General features: G+C 43.5%; 1 protein-coding gene across 5 annotated transcripts; it reads left to right on the top strand.

Moving 5' to 3' along the window:
• Positions 1-9,964: 9,964 nt before the first annotated feature.
• On the top strand, positions 9,965-23,064 carry LOC125954390 (choline transporter-like 2). 5 transcript variants are annotated; one of them, XM_049684637.1, is made up of 10 exons: positions 9,965-10,963; positions 16,029-16,106; positions 18,511-18,633; positions 18,722-18,885; positions 18,969-19,164; positions 19,396-19,640; positions 20,592-20,989; positions 21,067-21,385; positions 21,465-22,122; positions 22,205-23,064. In XM_049684637.1, the coding sequence occupies exons 2-10, from the start codon at positions 16,055-16,057 to the stop codon at positions 22,306-22,308; spliced, it is 2,259 nt and encodes a 752-aa protein (XP_049540594.1). In that variant the 5' UTR covers positions 9,965-10,963; positions 16,029-16,054; the 3' UTR covers positions 22,309-23,064. The 5 variants fall into 5 exon arrangements, 4 of the variants coding, with proteins under 4 accessions (XP_049540594.1, XP_049540595.1, XP_049540593.1 ...); XR_007469037.1 differs by lacking the exons at positions 9,965-10,963; positions 16,029-16,106 and adding an exon at positions 16,837-18,356 and having other exon boundaries at positions 22,205-22,698; positions 22,769-23,064; XM_049684636.1 differs by lacking the exons at positions 9,965-10,963; positions 16,029-16,106 and adding exons at positions 16,837-17,806; positions 17,868-18,356.
• Positions 23,065-24,393: the final 1,329 nt, after the last annotated feature.

The following is a 24,393-nucleotide window of genomic DNA, read 5'->3' as shown; positions in this document are numbered from 1 at the left end:
ATAATAGATTATTTTACTGTCATTTGAGATTTCCATCTTTTTTGCGTGTAGTAAACTGTTCGAACTGATTACTTTTTATTGTACAACAGCAATCGTGCATTAAGCATTACTGATCAGATTAAGAGTACGGCTTTGTTCCCTAGAGATCAATCAAAATCATCTCTTCTCTTATTACTTTAATAAGTAGGAATAAATAACTCTCCTTCTCTTTCAATGTATTAAACTTGATCTTTCCTTGCCATAAAAGCGATAAAAGATTCAACTCGCCAGCGTTGACACATACTACACCAAAACGCAGTATTAATTTCAATCCTAAAACCGATTTGCGAGCAACCGTCATATACAACTGTGTATGGTAATATTTGGCAGCAGCGGGCTTATGCTTACCAATTTCTAGCAAACACATTAATATTTTTACAAACAACTGCCGTCATTCGTCTTATCATTACATATGATGCAAAATTCAGAGTAAGAGAGACATTATCAATGTTATTATTATTATCATTATCAATTCGTCAAACAGTACAATTGACAAGTACAGCGAACTTCTGGGAACTGTGCCTTTGGACTTTCGACTGTCAATTTTGTAGAATGTTCATCGTATGACAATCTCAAGCGTATTAATAACGCATTTGTTGCGATCAAATTACTGACACCAGCAATTGCGAGAGGAGTTCAGTCATTTCGCGAATAGGACTTGTGTTGCCAAGCAGATAATAGAAGCAGCTGACTGAAGATTTACTCAACAGAGTAACAGATCATACAGATCTCTCTTGTATGAACGGATAAAATCAAAGTCTTTTACGAAAACTGCAAAACTATTGCTATTGCAAGACCATTAGACTTAACATTAAAAAAAAAGTATACCATTCAACGGATGAATTAACACAATTAGCAAAAAGAATTCTCCACAATAAATAAGAATTTAAATAAAGAATTCTTCTTTATTTAAAAAATATACACACAACAGTTCACTTGATGAGCTACAACAATGCTTAGGACAAAGGCGTTTACGACATGGATTTAGATTTTTCCAGAATCGAAGAATGCAATTCTTGCAAGTACAGTAAAAATGCCTCTGTCTCTCTCATGCCGGCAGCTTGGTACAATTGCAGTATTGGTGGGATGTTGAGTTCTTTCGGAGAACTTAGAATGAATTCTAGATTAGGCAGCTCGCTTACATCTATTTCATCTAATGAGTGGCCAAGTTCATACTCGAGTAGAACTTTCGATAGTTCATAGTTGTCGCACAGCAAGGAATGACGTACAACTTCTTCGCCCTCGATTTTGGTGATCCCTTTGATGCCCTTCTCGATGGCATAGTTGAGCAAACGTTTTGCAAACTCGACATGCTGGAGCCATACTGCGGTTGCCAGGGGTGTCAGTTGGACTTTTACTGTAAGATTTGGCCCAAATTTTAACAATTCATCAAGTAATTCGAGAGAATTCAACTTTGCAGCACAGTGCAGTATGGTGTCACCCGCCGGGTTTATTGCATCGAGCATGGAAGAATCGTATTCCAGCAGCATCCGCACTATCTTTACACAGTAACGACCTGTCTTAGTGCCAGCTAGATGTAAAGCCGTCTCACCGCTACTATTAAAGACCGATGCGTCGACGTTTAACCGAATCAAACGTTCAACAATATCGCACCGTCTCGCCATTACGGCCGTATGGAGCATTGTGTTTCCAGCTTTTCCATCATTAAGGTCCAACAGTGAAGCTCCTTTAGAGTTGCGCAGGTCGCGTGCGATGCATTCATCGAACAGATAGCGTCCTATATTAAATTGCAATGAGCTGTACACTGCTAGAAGAATTGGTGTCATTCCGCGTACATCTTCCAGTAAGGGATTAGCACCATTGTCCATCAGCAACTTCACCATCGAAAACCTACCGTAGGGGAAACATTCATGAAGCGGTGTTGCGTTTGCCGCATCTCCGAAATTCATCGTAACCGTTAGATCGATGGAGCTGTTAGGTGACAGAATCTCATAGACACAAAATGCATCCTCAATCTGCCAGAAATGACGCGTGGCCCCGTTTTGTAGACTATATGTGGCATGAACAACGGGACAGTCGTTGAAGAAGCGATCCGCAACTTTTTGAAGAATAGTCAAATTCTCAATCAATGATGATGTATCTTTAAATTTATCTTTTATATTCTCGACCTCTAATACTTCCAGCGGTAGCCCCAATGGAAGCAGAACTCTAAATGTGACAATTATTCCGATGTCAATGGTATACTCGTTCCAATTCATGTTCTCTAGCAGGGTACACCCGTCAATTCTTTTGATCATATCCTGACATGCTTCGTGTGTGCTTAACTGGATAGTTTGTTGTCTGTTTCCAAAGCAGAAAATTGTTGAATCTATTGCGAAAGCGATGCCAGCCAGAACTCCAACTCCTTCGATCGTGCGAGCCTTTTGCGCGTGATCCAATATTGCTTGGACTATCTTCTCGTCCTTCATTACTACCGCACAAATGAGAGGCGTTTTCTCGGTTACCAATTCCTCGACGAATCCGATAGCTTTCCAGCGATGCAACACATTCTGCGCCATTTCGAAGCGATGCTCCTTATGACCTTCGCTCAACACGTGATGACATTCGTAAAGTTTTTGCCAAATTGTTTTGAGGGCTGAGGGGTTTGAATATAAAATGGTAATGAACATCGTACGGGGATTATCTAACCAATCAAAACCAAGTCGTTGTAGGCATCGCAACATCTTAGGCGATGCCGTACCATGTCGGAGGACCATGGTAAATGGATGAATATTTGCTCCGCGGCTTATGTTAGTATCGACCTGTGACACGTGCTTGAGCAACTTATGTTGTCCTTCCTTGACGAGCAGATTTAGGCCGCACACTCCATCGACGGTGATATAATCGACTGGCACTCCACGATCCAAAAGCAGCCGAACACAATTCCACTGTTGGTTAAGGGTTGCAAAACATAAAAAGCCTGCCAACTGTTCTGTTGTTGCTTGCGGTACTCGTTCGAGCAAGTGTTGTAAAATCATAACCTGGCCTTGGCGGACCGGCATGTTGGCACACTCTTCAAATGCCTCTGGTATGTAATCCTGATATTGTTCATGTTCCAGAAGAAACGCCGCAGCGTTATAATTTTTGGCCTGCGCCGTTGTTTTGAGCAGGAATGTATACGAACTCAAATTGAGTTTGACCTTGTTCATTAATTTTAAAAAAATATCATCCCACCGTAACTTGATCGCCAGAAGTATCGGATCGCCATGAGGTTGGGGTGTAAGTGGCAGTAACATTTCAACGATTGGCTTTACACAGTACAGCGCTGCGTTACCCAGAGCTTCCTTTACCGTTTCATCGTAGAATTGATCAAAAAAGGGTAGAATCTCTCGTACGCTGTCTACATTTCCATATTCGATTAGTTTTTGCAGAATCCGAAATTTATTTGCGGCCCCTATGAGGTCCACAAAGAGTGCTGTTGGCCGTAGCATTGCCATGAGTTGAGGCCAACGGAAAAGAGCTTCACAAATATCCCGATCACCTCGGCCTATCGTAAGATTTAAGACTTCCTGAAACTCCAACATTTCTAATGCTTTCTTTAGCTGATAGTTGGGAGATTTACAGACTTCGGCGAAGTTGTTAAAATATCTATCGAGCAGTTGAACCACCAATGGGTCCGCCTTACTTGGGTTCACAAAAGTTGTAAGTTGCTGTAAACTCGGTGGAACGCTGGCGTAGTTTGAAGTGCAACAGAACCAGCCAGTAACTTCAGCTCCATTCTGGATTAATTTATACATTCTCTTCGCATCTTTGTTCTGACAGGCTTCCTTAAGACATTGCTGCTCTTCTACCCAACGATGGGAGTCGCTTACAGATGGGAACTGCATTTCCGGTCCATGCTTCATAAGATCACGTTTCTCGAAGAGTTGCACCTCGGTGTTGGCCATGACGTAAGCATTGATTACCACCTTTTCCATCGAACTGTCCGTCAGCAGGTTGTAAGAGAGCGGATCGTGCGCCAAGAAGTTCCGATAGTTTGTGCCCTGTATCATCGGTATACGGTATTTTACATAGTTGAAGCTGTCTCCGAAATACCTAGCAGCGACCAACATTTCATCCATCTCCAGCTGACAACACTCAATTGCTGACAGCGCATGTGGAGGTAAATGGCAAAGTCGTTCCGATAAATCCGCCTCGGTAGTGAGGCGGTACTTCCTCAGGATCGTTTGCAGGTCCTTCCGGCGGTCATCGAACAGTTGCTGGAGCCGCTCTCGATCGCTCCGAATAAGCCGATTTGCACCTTGCTCGTCCCATTTTAGTTTACGAGCTTTGCAGAACATCTTCAACACTTTCCATTTGATATCCATGGAAAAGATGTTATCGTAGTATGGCTTCAGTTGTTTGTTTAGTCCCTCCAATGCTTCCTCGTCGATGCTCTCGGCAATACCAATCTGTTTCGTCACTTCGCGAGTATGATTCACGTATTCGAATTCTTCAATGGATTTCAAAGAAGCGGATAAACCATTAAGACTACTATTTATTGTCAATGGATTGTAGCGTAATAATCGACAGTCCATCCACCCAGTCGAACATTCGTTTACCATTTGTGTAAAATTTATTTGCCATGATGATATAGAAGCATATAGTAGGAATGCCCAGCGCGTAGAGAGCTGCCATTTCAACAGGCCCTTGACAGAAGCCAAGTCGTTGCTGGCCATAGACGCTTTTTTGATATCCTTCAATTGAAAACCATCGCCATCTTCTTTGTAGTATTGTTCAAACAAATTTAACAGGCGTAACTTATCACTCAATAGACGTTGCAAGAGGTGATATTGTTTCGTTTTTCCCATGGGTTGGTCAACATGCTCGTTGAAAAAATGTTTAACCTCTTGGAAATGCTCCTTTACCTGTACGTGGTATTTGTTCAGCTTGGCATCCAACATATCTTGGTCTCCGACGTACAAAATCAATGATCGCAGAGCCTCCATTGAACCGCACCGGTGTAGTAAACCGTAGTAAGCCTGTCTAGTGGTAATAGCAAAGCATTGATACAACAGCTGCAAATGCGCATTCAGAATGTGGAAGCTGCTAGTTTCGAACGGTTTTTGTTTATGTTCTTTTCCAAGAAAGAGTTGTCTCAACGAAAAACTATGGGACATGATTTCTCTCAACTCCTTAACGTGGACTGCAAAAACCTCGGTAAGCAAAAAACTCACAATTGAATCAACCTTTCCCGGAAGATTTGGAGAGGTTTTCGTATTTTTCACCGTCTCGCCAAGTACTTGCACGACTCGCTTCATGCCAGCCGTCTGTATAACGGGCTCGTTTGTTTCTAATGTCTTCATTTGGTCACAATAATACAACATTTTGGACATTGAGTAAAGTTGTCTCGTTTGTACGTAACTTTTCTTCAGCATTCGTATGATCCTACGATCACTGGACTTTAGTAGTTGCTGCAGATTGAATGTCTCGTCAGATACCGCCTCGGCTACTGCTTCACTCAACGGAAGTTGCTTTTTACGTCCCGACGCTATTCGGTTGACCACATTTTGGGGATACGATATCGATGGTAAGCGTTTTTGCATAGCTTCTATTAACAGACGTTTGTTTGTCTCGTTCAATTCATCTATGCTGCCAACCAGTGAGATGAGTTCACTCTCAACGTCCTTAACATTCCGCTCCACGAGTAACAACTGTCGGCATATCATTCGCAGGATATCAATCACCAAACGCTTGTTCACCAACATACGATATTCGTGAAAATGATCGCTCCATTTGTAGATTGAAACAAAGATCGCCAGACAAAAGATCGCTTCTTGTAGAGGAAGATGAAGCAAGAAGCGTTTATGTTTCACAAAGTAAAGATGGTTGTGGATCACTTCCAATCGGTGCAACAACTGATCATCGACATCATCGTATCTGCGCGTACCATACCGATCACTCACAACTTTCCAACAATCGGCGATGACCGCCAAGTGACTTCTCCATTCGTGAAGATCTTTGACTCCTTTCCAATCACAAGCCAAATGGCGATAACCATAGTCGGACAGTTTCCACTCGAGGAAGATACGAAAGGCTTCCGGTAGGGTGATATTTTTCACTTTAATCTTCACCAAGGCACTGGCAATGCGCTGGAATGTATCCTGTTCCGTCCAACTGGTGCACATCGAGAGATACAGTTTGAAAACTTGGATCGATCCTCCTCTCATCATCCGATAGCAAGCTGTTGTATCATCTAATCCTTCGATTTCCATGCTGATCAATTCCTTCGCCAGTGATTCATCTGCATTCTCCAACGCAAGCTGGACGATCGTGCGGCCTTCACTGTCACGCACAACACCATCTATCAGCCCAGTCGCGTACAACCGTTTCACTAACACTTGGCAGTTTGAGCCGGCCAGCTTCACGCACAAATGAGCCGGTGATTCACCGTAGATCTTCTCAAATTCTAGAATCGTTTCGATTGTCGCCGTTTCAAGGCACTGTCCTAACAGCACCTCATCGTCAGTACAAATTGCTTTGAAAAGGGCCTCGATTTGTTCGTTCTGCATATTAATCAGTGATCACCTCGGTGCGATTACAATTGAAGTCTCAAAACAACGAACTTACGAAGATCTTCTTTGTGACTCTGCGTGCGTGCGTACTTTAAATTCGGAGCTCTTCGGTGTTACTGCGCGGCCGCGAGAGAAACTTGTTTGGGGAACCCCCTTTATCAACCGCTAACCGTCCGAGTCTGTCATACAAAAAAAAAATCCTTCACTTCTAGAAAGGATGAGAGAGAGAGAGCAGAGCTCGAAAATAATTGAGAAGCTCTCCGATGTTTCGGACAAACACCTCGTAGACGTCGGAGAGCGCATCCACTTGTAGGGTGGGTTGTAGCAAATGCTGCATTTTAACATTTTAGTTTTTTGGGGTTTCCCCAATTTTGTTTCCTCCTTTTTTACTGGCGATAAGATCGGTTTGTTTTTATATCGTGGCCCCGGCAAGCCCGCGACCCAGCCATACGATCAAGCAGAATGATCATGGTTATTGCTTTACGTTTGCTAGAGGCCAGATACGCGCTCGGTGGTGGTTGGATCGACATCTGGGAATTCTTCCAACCGCGCGTCCACACTTCCTGGAATCTAATCCACTCGACATCGCAGTCGTAAAAGTGACAGTTCTTATTCTAGAATCCAAACCTAAAATTTCTAGGGTTACACACATTTTTCCCTAGATTCTAGAAGTGTGGAGACATGTTAAAAAAAGCACCTTACTCAGCTTTGGATCCTTTTTCAGTCGTAAAAATTAAAATGTTCACTCGCATAGTTTTCCTTAAAAAATTGCTAGTACCAGGCGTGTACTGGTATCAAACAGTGAATGAACAGGTGTTTGTCCAGCCCACCATCAGCTGGTGGGCCAATTCTGCCAATTCTAATTGCACTTTCTGAAAACGATTGGCAATATGGAAATAATGGAAATAAGCACATTCGATATTTGAATGTTAAAATGTTAAATGTTAATTTAAAAATTGCAGCATTTAGCAGTTCAAGCCTAAGCTTTTATCAACAAATTTTAACAGCTCTGATTACGATGTTGGTATTATGTAGGCATGTCAATATCCCAACATTCTACTCTATATGTGGGTGATATGATAAATTCTCCAATCTTTCAGCTGTCGTCAAAAATTCTGTCCTAGTTTTTTTAATTTTTTTATTGAAAATATATACTTTTATGATAACATAAGAGTGGTTAGCATTTATGTAAATATGTATTAGCACGCACACAAGGGCTACACTAAGATACGGCCAACACGACGTTAAACTTTGGTTTTTTTTTTTCAATATTTTAGACAATATGGCACTAGCAGCCTCTAGCATTTTTAAAATAGTGTAAGGAAACAACCAAAGAGACGCTAGATGCGCATTTTTAATATGTTATCAAAAACATTGGATTTACCCAACGTTGAGAAACGTATGGAGCGGAAACTATCAAGCATTTTTAAGTTCGTTCAGCGATTGAAGCATTCTTCGGAAACAAATCTTCCAATCTTCCAGCAAATATTGTGGTTTTATAAAATATCGGCACCGATTCACTGACTAGCAAAAGAGACTATTGGCTTTTTCATATGCATACACATACACGTAAACACTAAAGCATCTGGCCAGACACATCCATTGGTTCGAAGAGAGGGTATCGAAACATCCGTAGGTACGGGGGCTATGTCGTTTTGGTGCGCCGCTGCTGTTGTCGTCTTGTTGAATCATTAGAACTCGGGGATAAAAACGCAAACCGGCCACCGAACATGCAGCTCCAGATCTCATATAAGAAAAAAATTAAATTGTAAAATTGGTAATTTTGATTACGATAAGATAGCAAAAATAAGTAATTTTTTGGTAAAAAACCAATATATACACCTCAACCGATTCGGTAGGCTAACCGATTCTAATTGCATACATTTAGGGGCCGAACATTTCAAAATTTGGCCGTTAAATAACCAGTGGAATGAACAAGAACCTTAAACATGAGATTAAATCAATTTATGGTGCGAAAAACTACCCAAATATTATCTTTCGACAGTGAAAATGTAATGGCTTCTCCCTGCCCTCTTCCGTAGTAGCACTATTTAACGTTTATAATGTATTTTTCAAAGATATTTAACTGAAAAGGTGTGTATGTTTTTGGGACAATTATTATGTCTAAATCATCTTTTTATTTAGCTGGAAGGGACGGGGGGAGGTACAAGCGATCTACTAGGTATGTACTCGCTCCCTACCCCACCCCTCCTTCATTTTCCACATGTATTTCTATGTCCGGCTCATTCTATCGGTTATCTAACGTCTAAATTTTGAATTGGATAACCGCTAAAATTGTTTGAATCGGTTGAGGTGTATGTTTTGGTTTTTTACCAATTTTTTTGCTTAATTTACGTTTTTACCAAAACATTTGAGCATTGTCAACAAAAATTTATGCCACATTTTAAACTTACAGGCCAAACACTTTCATTTCGTATATGTAACAGGACGAATACTTCTTTCCTTGAAGAGGTACAGCAAGTTAAAAATTAAGTGCGCACTCTTGCCCCACTTTACTCTACTACTACTTCCTTATGTACTCTTAAGCTTCCTACGAACGGTCTTGCTAGAGAGATTTCTTGTTTTATGATGTTTAAATCCCGTTTAACTAACACGTCTTGTAATGCTTGTTTGTTTTCTTCATCAGTATCCATATTCTGCAAATAGTATTCTGTCTCTGAGACTGAGTGATGTGATCTTTTCTATATTTAGTTCATCTGTGTATATTAATTTAGTATACACTAAAGTTTTGGTTTCTCTCCTAGGGTGTTTCGAGGATTGCGCATTGTAGCATGGACAAATTTTGCATTTTGAAGCAACCATTTCACACTATTTTAACGGCTTCATTTCCTTATGCGGCCTGTTTTGCGATACCTATCTTGTTTGGTTGGAGTGTAAGTGCCACGCTCCCAGAATATCACTCGAGTAGAAAAGCCCCTTACATGCGAGCTTTCGATTTATGTACAGTTAGCTCCATCTGTAGTCCAACGCCATTGGGAACCACGTGCTGCGCTGCTCCCCGAATACCACGAGATGAACTCAAGAGTGTAAAGCACGCAGCATCAATCTCAAGCCAGAAGGGAGCATCGATGGGGCGGCCCGAGTCTCTCTTCGTGGAGCACACGAATGATGTTGGAGCGAACGAATACAGGGAGTTCCGAAAAGTTGGTGTATCAAAATATAGATCTCGATCGTTAATGTAAAATTCCCAAACACAAACAGCTTTTCGAAATGGAATATCATTCCTTCACCACGAATTCCACATTATCATGCAGATGAAAATTGGTTGTAACAAGAAGCATTTTGTGGCCCACTTGTCGTAACATTTCGGCAACCCCTGTCGTCGGGTGGTGGGTCTCCGTTCCACGACGAATCGTTCGAGTGTCGCCCGCCCGGTCGACCCGCGGCTCATCATCAGTTCGCTTTCTTCGTTCGCTCGTCTCTGAGTTACATTTTGCGCTCTACACAGCAGCGCGCCACGCGCGATCTTATCGTGGTTTTATTTGGCTTCCTTAATTTCTCATTTGCATGTGCGGGGGGATGCACGAATTCACGCGCCTCCATCGTGTGTCGCGAACCCCGCGGGAAGTTGAAACCCGTTTTATCTCAAGTGGTTCAGCGGTCGAAAGTACGGAGCGCGTCGTGCGCTAAAAATTGCTCAGTAAAAAAACCTAGTAGGCAACGCGTAGTAACCGCAGTTGTGGCAGGCGGCTTGGTGATGATAATAGTTAGATTGAAGGAGGTATCGCGTACATTTCGTTAGTTCGTTAATGCATGGTCGTGGTATCCGGGATCTGTAACTGCGTGTGTTTCCTTGGAACGACCGCTGCTCCAAGTCCGTCGTCGTCGTGAGTCAACCGTCGTCCATGTTGCGCATCCTTGTTCTAGCAGCCAAAACAAAGAGAGGTCGCAGAACTCGCTCGAGCCACCGACCACGACGACTGTGGCGGCGGCTACGACGACACCTTCCCTGCAGCATCCAAATCCGCGGCATCCGTCGCTGCCGTGTCTCACTCCCCGTCCCCGGTCCGCGCTAGTGCATACCCGCGGTGGCAAAGTAGAAAGTGCGCGAATTCGATCGAACGTAAAAGGTGCTCGCCCTGTGAGTGTCTGCCAGAGTGAGACAGAAACACAAACAAAGAGATCGACGAACAGCAACGACGACGCCAAGCCAAGCCAAGCAGGCAAGAAGAGAAGGCGCTGCCGCTTTCACGCTCGGAACCGGTGGGCTGCTCATCTCATCCCTCAAGTCAGCCAGCCAGCTAGCCCCAGCCTCGCTGCTCACTCGCTGCTCTCAATCCCCCCCCGGGGGGTGGTGAACGCCGGTTTATTGACCGAACCATAGCTACGAAACAAGCTTCGGGCGAGCCCCACGAAGAGGCGCCATCGCGCGTGGAGTCGTCAGCTGATCGGGCGGTGTAACGACCAAGGTGAGAGCTTTGCATGTTTGGGTTTCCGTTTCGACGAAGTGCGCTTGTTCGATGGATGCACGGCGAACCAGAAACATGATGGTGGACCATCATCATCACCGCTACTATAGATCTTATACCGCGCCGTGTGCATCTATTATGACTGAGTGATTCTTGTTAAACATTCAGATTTTTTTGGTTGGGGAAATTGGTAACATTTGTGATTTGCACATTTCGCCCTTTTTGTTCATAAGATAGACGATGCTCTATTATTCATAAAAAAGATGATTATTCATTATAAAAAAGATAAGTAACTACATGAAAGAACGTCACGATGACACTAAAGAACCGATGACTAACTTTAGGGAATCGAAACCGATGAAGTGTAGTTTTTTTTTTTCAGAAAAGAGAACAAAGCGTTCTGTTCCTACAGCTAACAGATACGACCGCAACCGGTTGCATCAATCGCAATGCGTGTTGAAATGTCGGGGGAGGGGGGTCGGGGTGGTTTCAAAACAACCCGCAGCAAAGATAAAGCCAAACCTTTGTCCTACGTAACGCCGTGATGTTGTACGGGCGGTTCTAAGCATGACCACCACCACCATATACAATCAGAAGTCGCACCGCCAAGCTCCGTGCCCGGCTGGAATAAAAACATAATTGATAGTCGTGTGCGTGCGCGTGACCTTCTGGTGGAGCGGGCTGGATTGGCCCATGGCCCCACACACACGGGACATCATTTCAGTTTCACTTTAACAATTGACGACGAGCTAATTGGCACAACGATGCCAGCGGGGAAAGTGAAATGGACTCATCGGCAGCGTGTTCCTCGACGAGGCCACAGCCGGACCCACCGGCATTGCATTCCTTTGTGCGCAACAGGCAGCTTCTATGTTTGGGATTATGGTCTTCATCGCGCATTGAAACGCTCGTCGTTGCGCAAAGTGCGTGAAATGTGTCTGTTGAATTCGCAATTGACTGGGGGGGCGGCCTCATGACTCATAGAATTGGAACTCGAGTTAAGCGCAGTTTAGTTGATTAATATGTCGTTAAATAATCCGTCAAAAACGGATTGGAGTTAAACAATTGGATCAAGGAATGCAAATCGAGGGTATTTTGTTTAAAATTCGTCATATAACCAGCGATTGAAGCGGTTCATAACACATAATCATAACAATCATAACACTTCGTGTAACGATATGAAATGAGCGCTTTTTTGTGAATGTAAAATATGTTGTTTTACTGGGAAAGAAAACACAATTGTATTGGAAGTACTGGTTACCAGCAGGGACACACTTATCGCTTCTTTTGGTGCGGGGAAATCCAATAAGTCGCCTCATTTTCGACTTCCTTGTAAAAATTGCGTGCTGAGCCGATGCGTGTGCCTTCGATGAAAACAAATGTTAATCGGAAGTCGTCAAGTCTGGTCAATACAGCGGGTGAGGTAACAGTTCTCAGTAAAGTGCTTCTATTGTGTACGTAACCGATCTTGCTTTGTATTGTTTGATTATTGATCATTTGATCACGGCAGGGATGTGTATTAATAGTTTCACCGTGATTTGGAAGTTCGTGATACTCCAAACCTTTCCGGTTCTATCAGACACCCGGCATTGTATTTTTGAATAACAGATCTTCAGAAATTTACGGTCGATGTTGATGATCCATTAAAGATTCTCAACATAAACCCAGTTTTAGTCACCAGAAATCGTTCGATGCAATCGTTTGCTATTTTCTGTTTGTTTTGCATTCCTCTCATTTGACATCAATTTTAAATGTGTCTCTTTTATCCTAACAGTCGGAAATTGCCTGATTTACAACATTTAATTAAGTTCGATGCATTTGTTTCTGGTCCGAGACGCATCTTCTTCCATTTTTGCTTTCAAGCCTGGGTCTCCAAACTTTTTGATAGATTCTCTAAATCATCGAAACCGTCTTTTTTATATTCCTTGCATTAAAGTATGATTATAATATGCGTTGAACAAACCGACGATACGACACGACAACAATTCGTTCTTAAAAACAGATCAAGAATTTGCAAGATTTGTTTAATATTGCTCACTCTGATTCATTCGATGACATCCACATGTTTTCACTGCTTTTAAATGAAATGGAATAGTATTTCTTGGGCGCTTTTTGCTTTAATTCATATGCTAAAAAAGTCGGGAACCTATTTTCATCTGCATTTGCCCGCAAAGAGTTCTTCCGTAATACATTTAACATTCATTTTTCTGAACACGCTTGCCACTGTTAATTGAAAAATCACAATACAATTTCGAGGCTAGTCAAACTGAATGTATTAAAGTCTACTAAACGTATTGTATTGGTTGCTACAATCGTTGAACAGTGATTATAATGCGCGAATTGTACAAAATTTACACAAGGCACCCGTTTTTTGGCCAGCGGCGTATGTTTCCTTGTTCCTAATACCCGTGAAACAAATCAACATAACTTCCCCGTTTATCACCCAAAGCAACTCTACTACTAATCTACATCACATTGATGATTGACATTGGATCGCGGTGAATCACTTCACACGCATTTTTATGCACGCTGTGATCGTTTCCCGGGAAATCCTATCGCTCGGCCTTAAACCTCCCGGTGGCCGCCAAGAAGGACAGACCATTCATAATACAAACTGAAGTGTTTCGATCCAATGTCTAATGGGCTCCGGGGCATCACAGATCGATCATTGCTTCCTGGCGCTCGTACGCTCGAAGCTGAAGATATGTATCCCTTGTCAAACGCGCGGAGATTCGGCTGCTGTAGCTGCACCCCACAGCTCTTAAGCGTGTACCGCGTCCAAGATTTGCCATAAGATCGCTAGAAAAAGCGATTCATCAATTCACGAGTGGTGGATGTGTTTTATCTCACGACCTTGGTAAGGTTTTTCGAAACACCAAACCACCAGTCAATTACACCACGGCCCCGCGGCGTTCGTTGTTCGTGTTCGAACCCGGGGTGGGGGAAATGCGTTAAGCATCGATTTTCCCATGCTCCCAAGGTGTGCTCCATGCTAGTAGCGTCCTAATGGAAACCAAGCGCCAAAGAGTAGTTCATGGTTGTAGCTCGGGACCTGGCCCTCGATATTTAGGTTGGTCTGAGTCACCGACAACTCGCCTTTTACTCATCCCAAAGTGAAGTACGATATCGAGTTACAATTTTCACTTTCCTTACGTTTTGTGCCGTGATATTAAATCTAGAAAATTGGCAATAAATAACCATACAGTACAAGTCCGAGAATAGTAGGTACTTGTAACGGAAGGCGATTCCATCGAGACCCTTGAAGAAGGAAATCAATTTCACCTTCCTAAACCTTCGTCAGAGTTTAATTTCCCTCCTTTTTTCTGCAACATACTCTCCAACAGCTCACGCACCATAACGTCATGTTATAAATGAAAAAAAAATGAACAAAAAAGGGAAGACATCACAAGCATGTTTTTTCCGCCTCAGACACTACACACTTCCATGGTTCGGCGGCTCTATGCCCAAAGCCAGAGAGGAGTGGTGGCGTTTATTTTTACATTACCACCGTCATTCGTCTGCTGTCGTGTCGCTGCTGCACTGTATGGCCAGTAGCTTTTTTTTCTTTTTCATTTTGCCGCACAACTGAAGAGATTTCATGCTCAACAGTCCGAGGTAAAACGATAATCATTTGATATGTTCGGCATTCGGCTTGGCCCCTTGTGCGCACGCAACTATACACCGGATGTCGTAGACCAATCGATTGCGGAGGTTGCGTTATTATTGTATATTGTTTGTTTTTCTTCTAATGTTTGGCACCATTCTTAACGGGATGTAGATGTTTTTACACATGGCTAAATAGTACCCGGGAAGGTTTTTGCATTAAACGGCGAAAGATGATCAGTTAAATGAAACTGCCTTATCAAAAGATTTAAGCAAAAGAAAGTATGCGCCCTTCGAGATTACAACGTTGTACCGGTGATAGCGGAACACAATGCAGTAATGATGCAACCAGACCAGGGACGCCGTTCGTGCGCTGCAAGAAGTTATTTTTAAATTAAAACAACAACAAAAAACACTCAAAGCGCGACGTGTCAGGGGATTCCCGTTTAATAATCAACTAATTGAACGTGTGTTCTTCCAAATAGAACCCAAGAACTGAAGAACCCACAGTTACTTAACCATCGATTGCGCTAAACATCGTATCGTTGTGCGCTTGCTTGTCGCTTATCATGACATTTCATGGCATCAAAAGCCATTCTATATCAAATTACACGGTCTGGCGCACATTCCTGTGGCACCATTCTTTTGAGTGGCGCATAGATAAACATAACCTGAAATATCACTATCAAATGTTGTGTGCCAAAGAACGAACCCCAGTAGGTGTCTCTGAACGACAAGGTGAACAATGCTGGTAAAGATAAATGGGTCAATGTTGGCTCAATAACAATGTTTGGTGCATCGCTACTGACTGTTGCTTCATTTACGGTATTCATCGAAAATGAGTTAAATTTTACCAAGAAATGGAACCAATTAATTAAGGCATTACCAACGAACGGTAATTATCGCATTACCAGCGAACCAGGCCATTATCACCACAATCCGTTATCGAGAAATCCGTGCACAAAATCGTTTTTCAACGAGGGCTGAATGTGAAAATGACCACTTGTGAACCACTTGCCTTTCGACTTCCGACTCCGTGAGGGAAATCCGTTGTCTTATCACTGCTTATCTGCCGGCTAAGGTGAGTGCAAATACATTTCCTCCAGAAGAGGTACCCCGTGTGATTATAGTGTCGTGGCGTTTATGATTCATCCCTCGGCTAGCCAGCTCCAATAGGGGAGGGGGGTGAAGCATTCTGGCGATGCAAATGTTTAGTGTTTACACTTGCAAGGTACTTCAAATAGAGAGCAAACTGCAGCAGCGCTGATACCGGCCACAGATAATGACTTCTCCTCGGACCAATCGTGTTGCTTTGTCGGGTCGGGCTACCGCAAACGGCGTGTAATGATAGTGAACGTAACGTGCCACGTAAAAAAAAGGCATCTAGTCTTGGTGCTGGTCCGCTACCGGAGTGACGAAGAATAACCAGTTCCCGGTTTTTTGCACTCGTGTTTCGTTCCAGGTGAAACAGCGCTTTGTTCCAGCGGCATGGGGTGTTGTAGCAGTCCCAGCAGCGGCAGCAGCAGCAGCAGAGAGCTTGGTAAGTGAATTTTAAATTTGGACAAACGCTAGAACGCGATCTATTGCGGTGAATCAAAAAAGGGCTTTTCATTAACCGATCATGTTGAACGACTAAATAACCTTGCGAGAAGCGTACCAACCTGACATGGTCAGCACAAGTGCACACCAGAGTGCGCATGCATCAATGTGTTTCCCCAACCCCATTCGCCATTCGCCATCCGTATCGATCTTTGTTGGATGGGGAATACGAATCAAACGATCAAGCAGCTAGCTGCGGCAGCCGGTTAAGCCGATCGCGTCGTCGAACAACGTCACAAAAAGGCCCTGCGCGTCCGCGAGTATCGTCAATTGGAGCCCCCAGACACACGCACACACACCGTATATGCGCCGATACGCGTGAGTGAGGGTAAACCAGTTGGCGCAGTATCTGTGCATCACGATGCAATCTAGAACAAAGCTGCACCGTTCTGAGCGTTTCTGAACGCCATATCGAGTAGCTTTTGGAGGCTTCTCGCATCGCCTATATGGCCGAGAGCCCCCGGTAGTGACCTGCTACTGACTGACTGACCATGCGCGACCATCGTTTGTCCCTCATGTGAGAATCACTTGTTGCTGCTGTTACGTTTGCGTTGCTCGGCATCTCGGGTAGAAATGCGACATCTGTAGTTGCTGGTCAGTTGTTGATCGATCAACGTCGAAAGCAGCCGTGTTTGACGGTGGCCGCCCCCGAGCTGTCTGATCTTCTCGAGAACGCCAGTTAGAGTTTAGAGTTTTTTTTTTCCTAGAAAAACACGGTGGTGTATGTGAAATACGTTGGCAATCGATGTGCTGTGCGCCGCGTGGGTGCCGCTGTCTCTCTAGCAGCGTATTACGAAATATTATGGGAACATTTACGGGGCTTCGTACTGCCTATGCTCCTCGTATGACGTGTCACTACCACTTGCCACCTTTGGCTGCGATTTTTAGCGTCTCCTTTGGTCGTGCTGCTCGCTCTGTCTATCTAGTGGTTGGTTTTTGATTTGGTCAGGTTTTTGTCTTAAACAAACGATTCTCTCCACGGAAACCAATATGCGTAGAAGCATCATTTTGTCCAACCTGTGTGTACGATTTGCTATGTGACTTTGTAAGCGGTGGTAAGTTCACCACAAATGAGGCATTAAAAAAGGCGAAGCCAATTTACATAAGCTCGTCTGCTGCTGCTGCCGCGGCACATGATGCCTTTACCGGTGGTTGGTCTAGGCTTTTACGGTGTTTTGTTTACTCGGCTGTTTTTTTTTGTTCTATTCTTTTTGCTTTTTCCTTCCGGGGGGAGGGGGACTGCGGGAGAGCTGAACCAAGAGTGTCGCTGAACACCGGTTGGTGTGCAAATAGTGCTCACGACGAAGTAATTGCGTAAACATTCTTAGCCAACCCACCAGCGCCGCGACCGTTGGTGGCTTTATGTTGTGTAGAAGAAACCCCTCCTCATCACTCACATGGCCCGGCACCAGATGCCCGCCTGCGAGCAGCAGCGTGATGTGCAGTATCGGTGACAGTGTCTTGTCGTGCGGAAGCTTCTTCGCGCAAGTGTTAATCGACGGTGCGGCGGGTGCGTGATCGGAATTGAGCCATAAGCAATCGGCTGCAAGAAGAAGAGGAAAAAAAGACATAACCCCTGTGCCTAGTGCTAATTAAGATGACACAAACAACGTTTTGAGAGTGTTTAGTGCCGTTACGAGGGTAACCATAAAAGCTTCTTTGGGTTGAATGGAATATTGAATTTGATTTTTTAAATATTCAGGGCATCTAGTATTCTAAGCTCGAACGTTGCTCATTCACGTACACCGAACCATGCACTCAGCAGAATCTTAATTTGTGAAAAAGAAAAAATTAGATAACTGATAACGAATTGACTTCCTAGAGACGCTATTACGTCCAGAGACCAGGAAGGTCAAGTGAGCTATTACCACGCTGACTAAACTTTCACCGAGCGCGTCGTTGTCGTTGAAGTGTGCGTGTCGCTTTGCTCCACATGATTCCGTTATCTTATCTCGATTTCAACAACCGATTCTGATACCGGCCTCTATGCGGAGAAGCAGCAGCAACAGCAGACCCAGTGCAGTGCAGTGACATATTATTCGTGCAATCGAGCGTCGAAGACACGCGCTGGTTCCGTGTCGTCATAAACGGTCACTATATAGCATCATGGGGGGGCTGTGTTGCTGCGGTGCGTCAGACGACAGTAGTGTAGTGAAACATACGGAAAAAGACGTGCAAGATCCAGTGGAAAGTAAGGATCCCCGGGGGAGGGGGGAGAATCGTTCTTTGTCTGCCACAGTTTTCGCTTCCATCGATGGATGGAGGAGGGCGTCTCCTTGACCCAACGCTTTCATATGACTCAACTGTATTATCTTTTTCTCTTTCTCCTTCCTTTCTGTCTGTAGGTGAACCGCTTAAGTATGATCCGGATTTTAAGGGACCACTCTCGAAACGCTCCTGTACTGATCTGCCCTGTCTATTCCTGTTCGTTGCCTTCCTGGTGGGATGGGGCTTTGTTGCCCATTACGGTACGGACCCTGAATGAGATTCCCGTTCCCGGGCTAGAGCGAGCTAGCAACAGCAACATCAACAATTTTTGCTTCTCTTTCTTATCAGCCGCACAGCATGGAGACTTGAACCGACTTCTAGTGCCAACTGATTCGTATGGACTGAAATGTGGTGTTGATAGTGAGGTACGAGATGAACCCTATCTCATGTTTTTCAACATCAGCGAGTGTGCCAAAATCGATGTACCTATCTACGGCTGCAAGACCCCTCAGGTATGGTCCCACTCGGGCTCGATCGATTAGGTGATCTTCCCTTCATGATCACATCCGAATCTAATTCACTTTTCTTCCTGTAGGTCTGCGTTAAGCAATGTCCGACCGAAGATTTCGACTTTGGCTTAACAGGTTGTAGCTCTTCGAACCTTGCGGCGATTCGCGAGAAGCTTATCTGCGAGCATCGCGTGAAGAAGAGCGAACTGACATCCTGTGACCGGATCCGTAACCTTATCGAAGCTAACCGCTGTGCTCAGGGTTTCCAGAAGAGCACACCATGTAAGTATCGTGATGGGCTCAGTGTGGGTTCCCCGGCATTCGAAGGCAGCTGTTATGCGACATGATGTGCATGGGACCCCTTTCCTTTTGTTTTTTCTTTTCACTGTTGGAGATAATTTAGTCGACAACTAAAGGGATGACCCAATCTTTGCTTTAACCGTTAGACAAACTGGAGTTAGAGATGTTACTACCACTGTTACTACTATTACTACCACTACTGCTATTTTACAGTGGCCAAACGATGCATATCGAATCTCCCAGAAACACAATGCCCCTATGTACCTCCCCGGTTGCTGCAAATGCGGCAGCAGCAAGCAGGACTCGCCAAAGTGCAGTCTGCAGCCGAGCATTGTGATGAGCAGCGAGCGTTAGGACGTGAAATTTTGGAAGAAAAAATGGAAAAACTACAATCCTTTCTGGCACGTTACGTCAATAATCTCATATCCGTTATTACAAAGGACACTAGCGTCCATCAGGTTGGTGGTTTCTGCAGTTTAATTCAATGCAGACGATTGACTGAAAACCCAGTAGCATAACACATGGATTGGCTAGATTTGTGTACGCTAACAGCGCTAACAAACAACACCGAGACAAACGAAATTTAATCACAATTTCCGGATATCCTTCCTAACCCAAAGCCCCAAGTACGGAGATGCTCGCTTTATCTTCTTTCTTTCAACCATCAGCCATCATTACGCATAAACAGCTAGTTCGATATTTCACAACACAGCGCGCTATTCACCGTTCTTTATTGCAATGTTCTTATGTCGATCTTTTCCCATCTGTTATCATCTGCACGTGTCTTTACATTTCTTCTGCAATTACCATCCATGATTAAAACATTACGAATACATTCGGCTCGATGATCCTGCCGGTGAATATTAGTCTCCAAGCGATGCATTCCTGATAGCGGAACTTTCTCTAATGGGGCACGTAACATACAGCAATCGGTGGACGAAGCGATTAAAAACTTGAAACTCTTCATTGGGGTAGGTGCAACACCACTGCAAAAAGGGTGTTTATTATCCATTTTCTTAGCCTTACGTTAATACAGTTTGAAGGTGTTCCATTCCTTTGTAGAAAATATTTAACTACTATGAAAGCACTTCAATTTATACGATAGAAATGTATAGTCGTAGTTCAAAAAGTATTCGTCAAGGATAATCATAATCATTTTCGTAGCACCTATTTTCGATCTCCATAACCCACATTTGATTAATGCGGTCACGATTCGCATCATAAAATTCTAACTCCTCACCATCTTTCTGATAATAAACTTACGAAATTAGTCGAGTTAGGATTTCTTTTATTTCATGCTTCTCAATTATGTATTGCATTAATCTAATCCTTAGAGTAGTCTAATTTGATAGCAATGGAGGATATTCCTTCTAATATAGTTCTTCTGGTCTTTTCCAATCACGTCGTAGACGAGTCAAATGGTTGTTGAAGATGTGCTGGAATCCTGGCGCATGATTCTCGTGTTTTTGGCGTGCTCGATGATTGCAAGTCTCATCCTTATAACGATGCTTCGCTGGATAGCGAAACCTCTCGTGTGGGTCTCGATTATCGGAGTCATAACGGCGCTAAGTTACGGTGTCTACTATAGCTTTACCGAGTATCGAAAAATCAGCGCAAATCCGGTAGCAGCTCATGTGAACGTGTCGCCCAATTTAAGCTCGCTGGTGAGCTCCTGGTTTAAGTCGGACAGAACTTGGCTATGGATCCTGATCGTACTGTCCATCGTGCTAGTAGTACTGCTGCTTGTTGTGCTGGTTCTTCGCAAGAGAATCGTCATTGCAATCGCCCTCATAAAGGAAGGAAGCAAGTAAGTAATAGCGCGAAGAAAGAGTGAAAACATAAAGTACACCAGTGTTAATACCTTTTTATTTTTTTCCTTTACAGGGCAGTTAGTGCCAGCTTTTCGACTGTGTTCTTCCCAGTCGTACCCTGGATTCTACAGGCGGGAGTGATCGTATTCTCTGTGGTGGTTCTGCTCTTCCTAGCATCTATTGGCGATCCGGTCTACAGGGTATCCGGGTTAAATTCGTCTACAGCTTGTGTCTGTAGCAATGGATACAAAGAAGGAGACATTTGCGATCCTGGCGTGTTTAACGAGCAATGCAGAGATGTAAAAGCCGGAACCTACGAGCAAGCAAGATGTGTCGATGCGGCCTGTCATTTCCAAAACGTTGACACTCCAACTATTGTTGGGTACTTTCACGTATGTTCCAACGACATAACGGCATTTACGTTTATTCACAGGTTTCAATAATACTTTTTTTGTGTCGCTTCTTTTACAGGCCGTGAACGTGTTAGGATTCTTTTGGTGCGTTTGCTTCGTTTCCGCATTCAGCGAAATGGTTCTGGCTTTTACTTTTGCTACCTGGTACTGGACTCGACCGAAGGCACGACTTCCCTTTTTCGTTCTAACGCGAGGCGTCACCCGCACGATCTTCTTCCATCTCGGCACAATAGCGTTCGGTTCGCTGATCATTGCGATTTGCAAAATTATTCGCGCCATGCTCGAATATCTTGACCATAAGCTGAAGAAGTACGATAATGGTGTGACGCGGGCGATCCTGTGCTGTTGCCGCTGCTTCTTCTGGTGTTTGGAGAGTTTTTTGAAATTCCTCAACACCAACGCTTACATTATGTGCGCTATTTACGGGAAAAATTTCTGCTCAAGCGCTCGGGATGCGTTCGGTTTGCTAACGCGCAATATTTTGCGAGCAATAGCGCTGGACAAGGTGACTGGATTTTTGTTCTTCCTTTCAAAATTGCTGCTGGCGTGCGGTATGGCTGCCGTTACGTACACCTTCTTCGATAGCGATATCCCAAAGACACCGCTCAATTATCCCTTCGTACCGGCAATACTCGTGTTTCTCGGAACGTACATCATCGCATCGATCTTCTTCAGCGTATATTCTGTGGCTGTCGACACACTGTTCCTGTGTTTCCGTAAGTGTGATCAAATGGGAAAAAACCGACGACAATTTCAAGTTAAACAGATCGTTAATGTATTCTTTCTTTCGTCCTACAGTGGAAGATTGTGAGCGAAACGATGGCAGTGCGGAACGTCCATTCTTCATGTCCAAAAGCTTACTAAAAATACTTGGCAAAAAGCAACAGTCGACACGAAATTAATACCAAAAACATACCGAAAAGGACCCCATATTTGAATGGTTATTTCTGTCAGGCACAATCGAAAATAATAATGTGGCGATTTGCCAACAAATTTAACTGATATTAAGGTATGCACACATAATACCAAACCATTGAGCGATAAAGATTAAGACTTCACCTTTTGATACTAGTTTATACGGAACCGCCGGTGTGATAAGTGTGAGATGAGGATAATAGTTTCTTCTATTTGTAGAGCAGGTTATCTACCGAAAGAAAGTACAGTAGGAGGAAGAGGGCGAGGGCGAGGGCGATCAACAAAGCAGCGGTTAGATACTGCAGCTAGACAGAACATTCGTGGACACAATCCAACATGCTTACTTGCAACGACTACCTCTGAACCATCGTTGTCTAGTGAGTTTTGCAAAAGTAACTTTTAATAACTTATTTTTGAATAGAAACGAATGGTAAATGCACCTTGCAGCAACGGCGAATGTTTAGTGTATGATGAATGTAAAAGAAGCGAGCTGACGAAGGCCAAAAGTTCGAATATCAGCGAACCGCGCAGATACAGGGAAACGCAGCGAGGTGATCATTACAGATGTAAAGTTATGTGCGTGTTATCTGATCGCAAAGATCACGAAGCAGGATTTGAAATTCAAGTATTACTTAATGAAGTAGAGTCGTTAGTAACATTGTCATCGAACGACTTTTTATTAATAAAAAAGAAAATATCTACCTTCCACCGAATGATGCGTCCTGCAAGTGATACGACCAACAAGCATTCTCAGCCGACATTCATATATCACATTGGCATCTAGAAATTTAGATACCGTATCATTTCTGTTTATGTTTCAGAACCTTTCTGTTATCCTCACCCGATGATTGATTGACACATAGTTCCGCACGACTGGTATACCGACCTCGAACAACATTGTTCGACCTTAGAGGTTAATTCGTTTCACACGTTCGGTCAGTTCAGCTGTTAAACCGGCTCAATCACAGCACATGGATAAAGCCATATCGTATGGCCAGACCATCGATAGGATTCTTCGAGATCAAAACGAAAAACCTATCAAATTCACGTGTTCACCAGCGCCGAGCAACGGCAGCAGCAGCAACGTTTCAAATCTATATATATAAAAATGAATGTGTCTGTCCGGATGTCCGGTATAGACTCCGAAACTACTGGACCGATTGACTCCAAATTTAGTATGTGGGGGTTTTTGGGGCCGGTGAGTGCTATAGGCATGGTTAGAAACCCCCCCCCTACCTTCCTTCATGCCCTTCTCTAACACTTGATTGTTAAAAACATTCATTACTCCGCGAGTTATGAACCGAATACCATTAAAACTTGCACAATTGTTGATGGTCATCTGAGAAACTATGGGACAAAATTTGGTCTACATCGGATGAGGGGAAAGGGGAGCTTCCATACAACCCCAATCCTTAAAATACGTCCTAGGGCAATATGGGTATCGTTTCCTAGGTTTTGATGGTCTCTAAATCGATTGGATTCACTTAATACTCTTTTACTTGCTTCTTTCACCTATCCACCATCACCACCCTCCATTCCGTACATCTTGCAGAGCAGAGTGAGGGGTGGGAAAGTTAGATAGTTGCGTTTAATTCATGAATAATAATTTTAAAAATGAGACCAATACATGAGAGAGAGAGAGAGAGAGAGAGAGAGAGAGAGAGAGAGAGAGAGAGAGAGAAGAGAGAGAGAGAGAGAGAGAGAGAGAGAGAGGGAGCCCGGCTAGGGTGGAATGATAACCATGGGACCGGAAATGCTGCAAATCGTTACCATTTTTTATTGGTATGTCTATTGTTGGTTTAAATTTTAACAATTTCTTAAGTTTAGTTAAGTCATGAGTTAATTAAGAAGTTGGTTTAATTTTCACAAATCAATTTACATGAAACAATAACAAAAACTTATTCAGTTGCGAAATATTTGAATTGATCAAGAATTATATTAATTTTCGACTATTGATTTACGTGCCTCTTATCATTGACAATTTTCAACGTATCGGATTATGAATGGTAAACGATCGGAATTGCATGCACAAACATATAAAGCAGCAGTAACCGAATAGTAATAGAAAGCAA

Source organism: Anopheles darlingi, chromosome 3 (genome assembly GCF_943734745.1).
Source record: "Anopheles darlingi chromosome 3, idAnoDarlMG_H_01, whole genome shotgun sequence".
NCBI lineage: Eukaryota > Metazoa > Arthropoda > Insecta > Diptera > Culicidae > Anopheles > Anopheles darlingi.
This window is presented reverse-complemented; position numbering and strand designations above follow the sequence as displayed.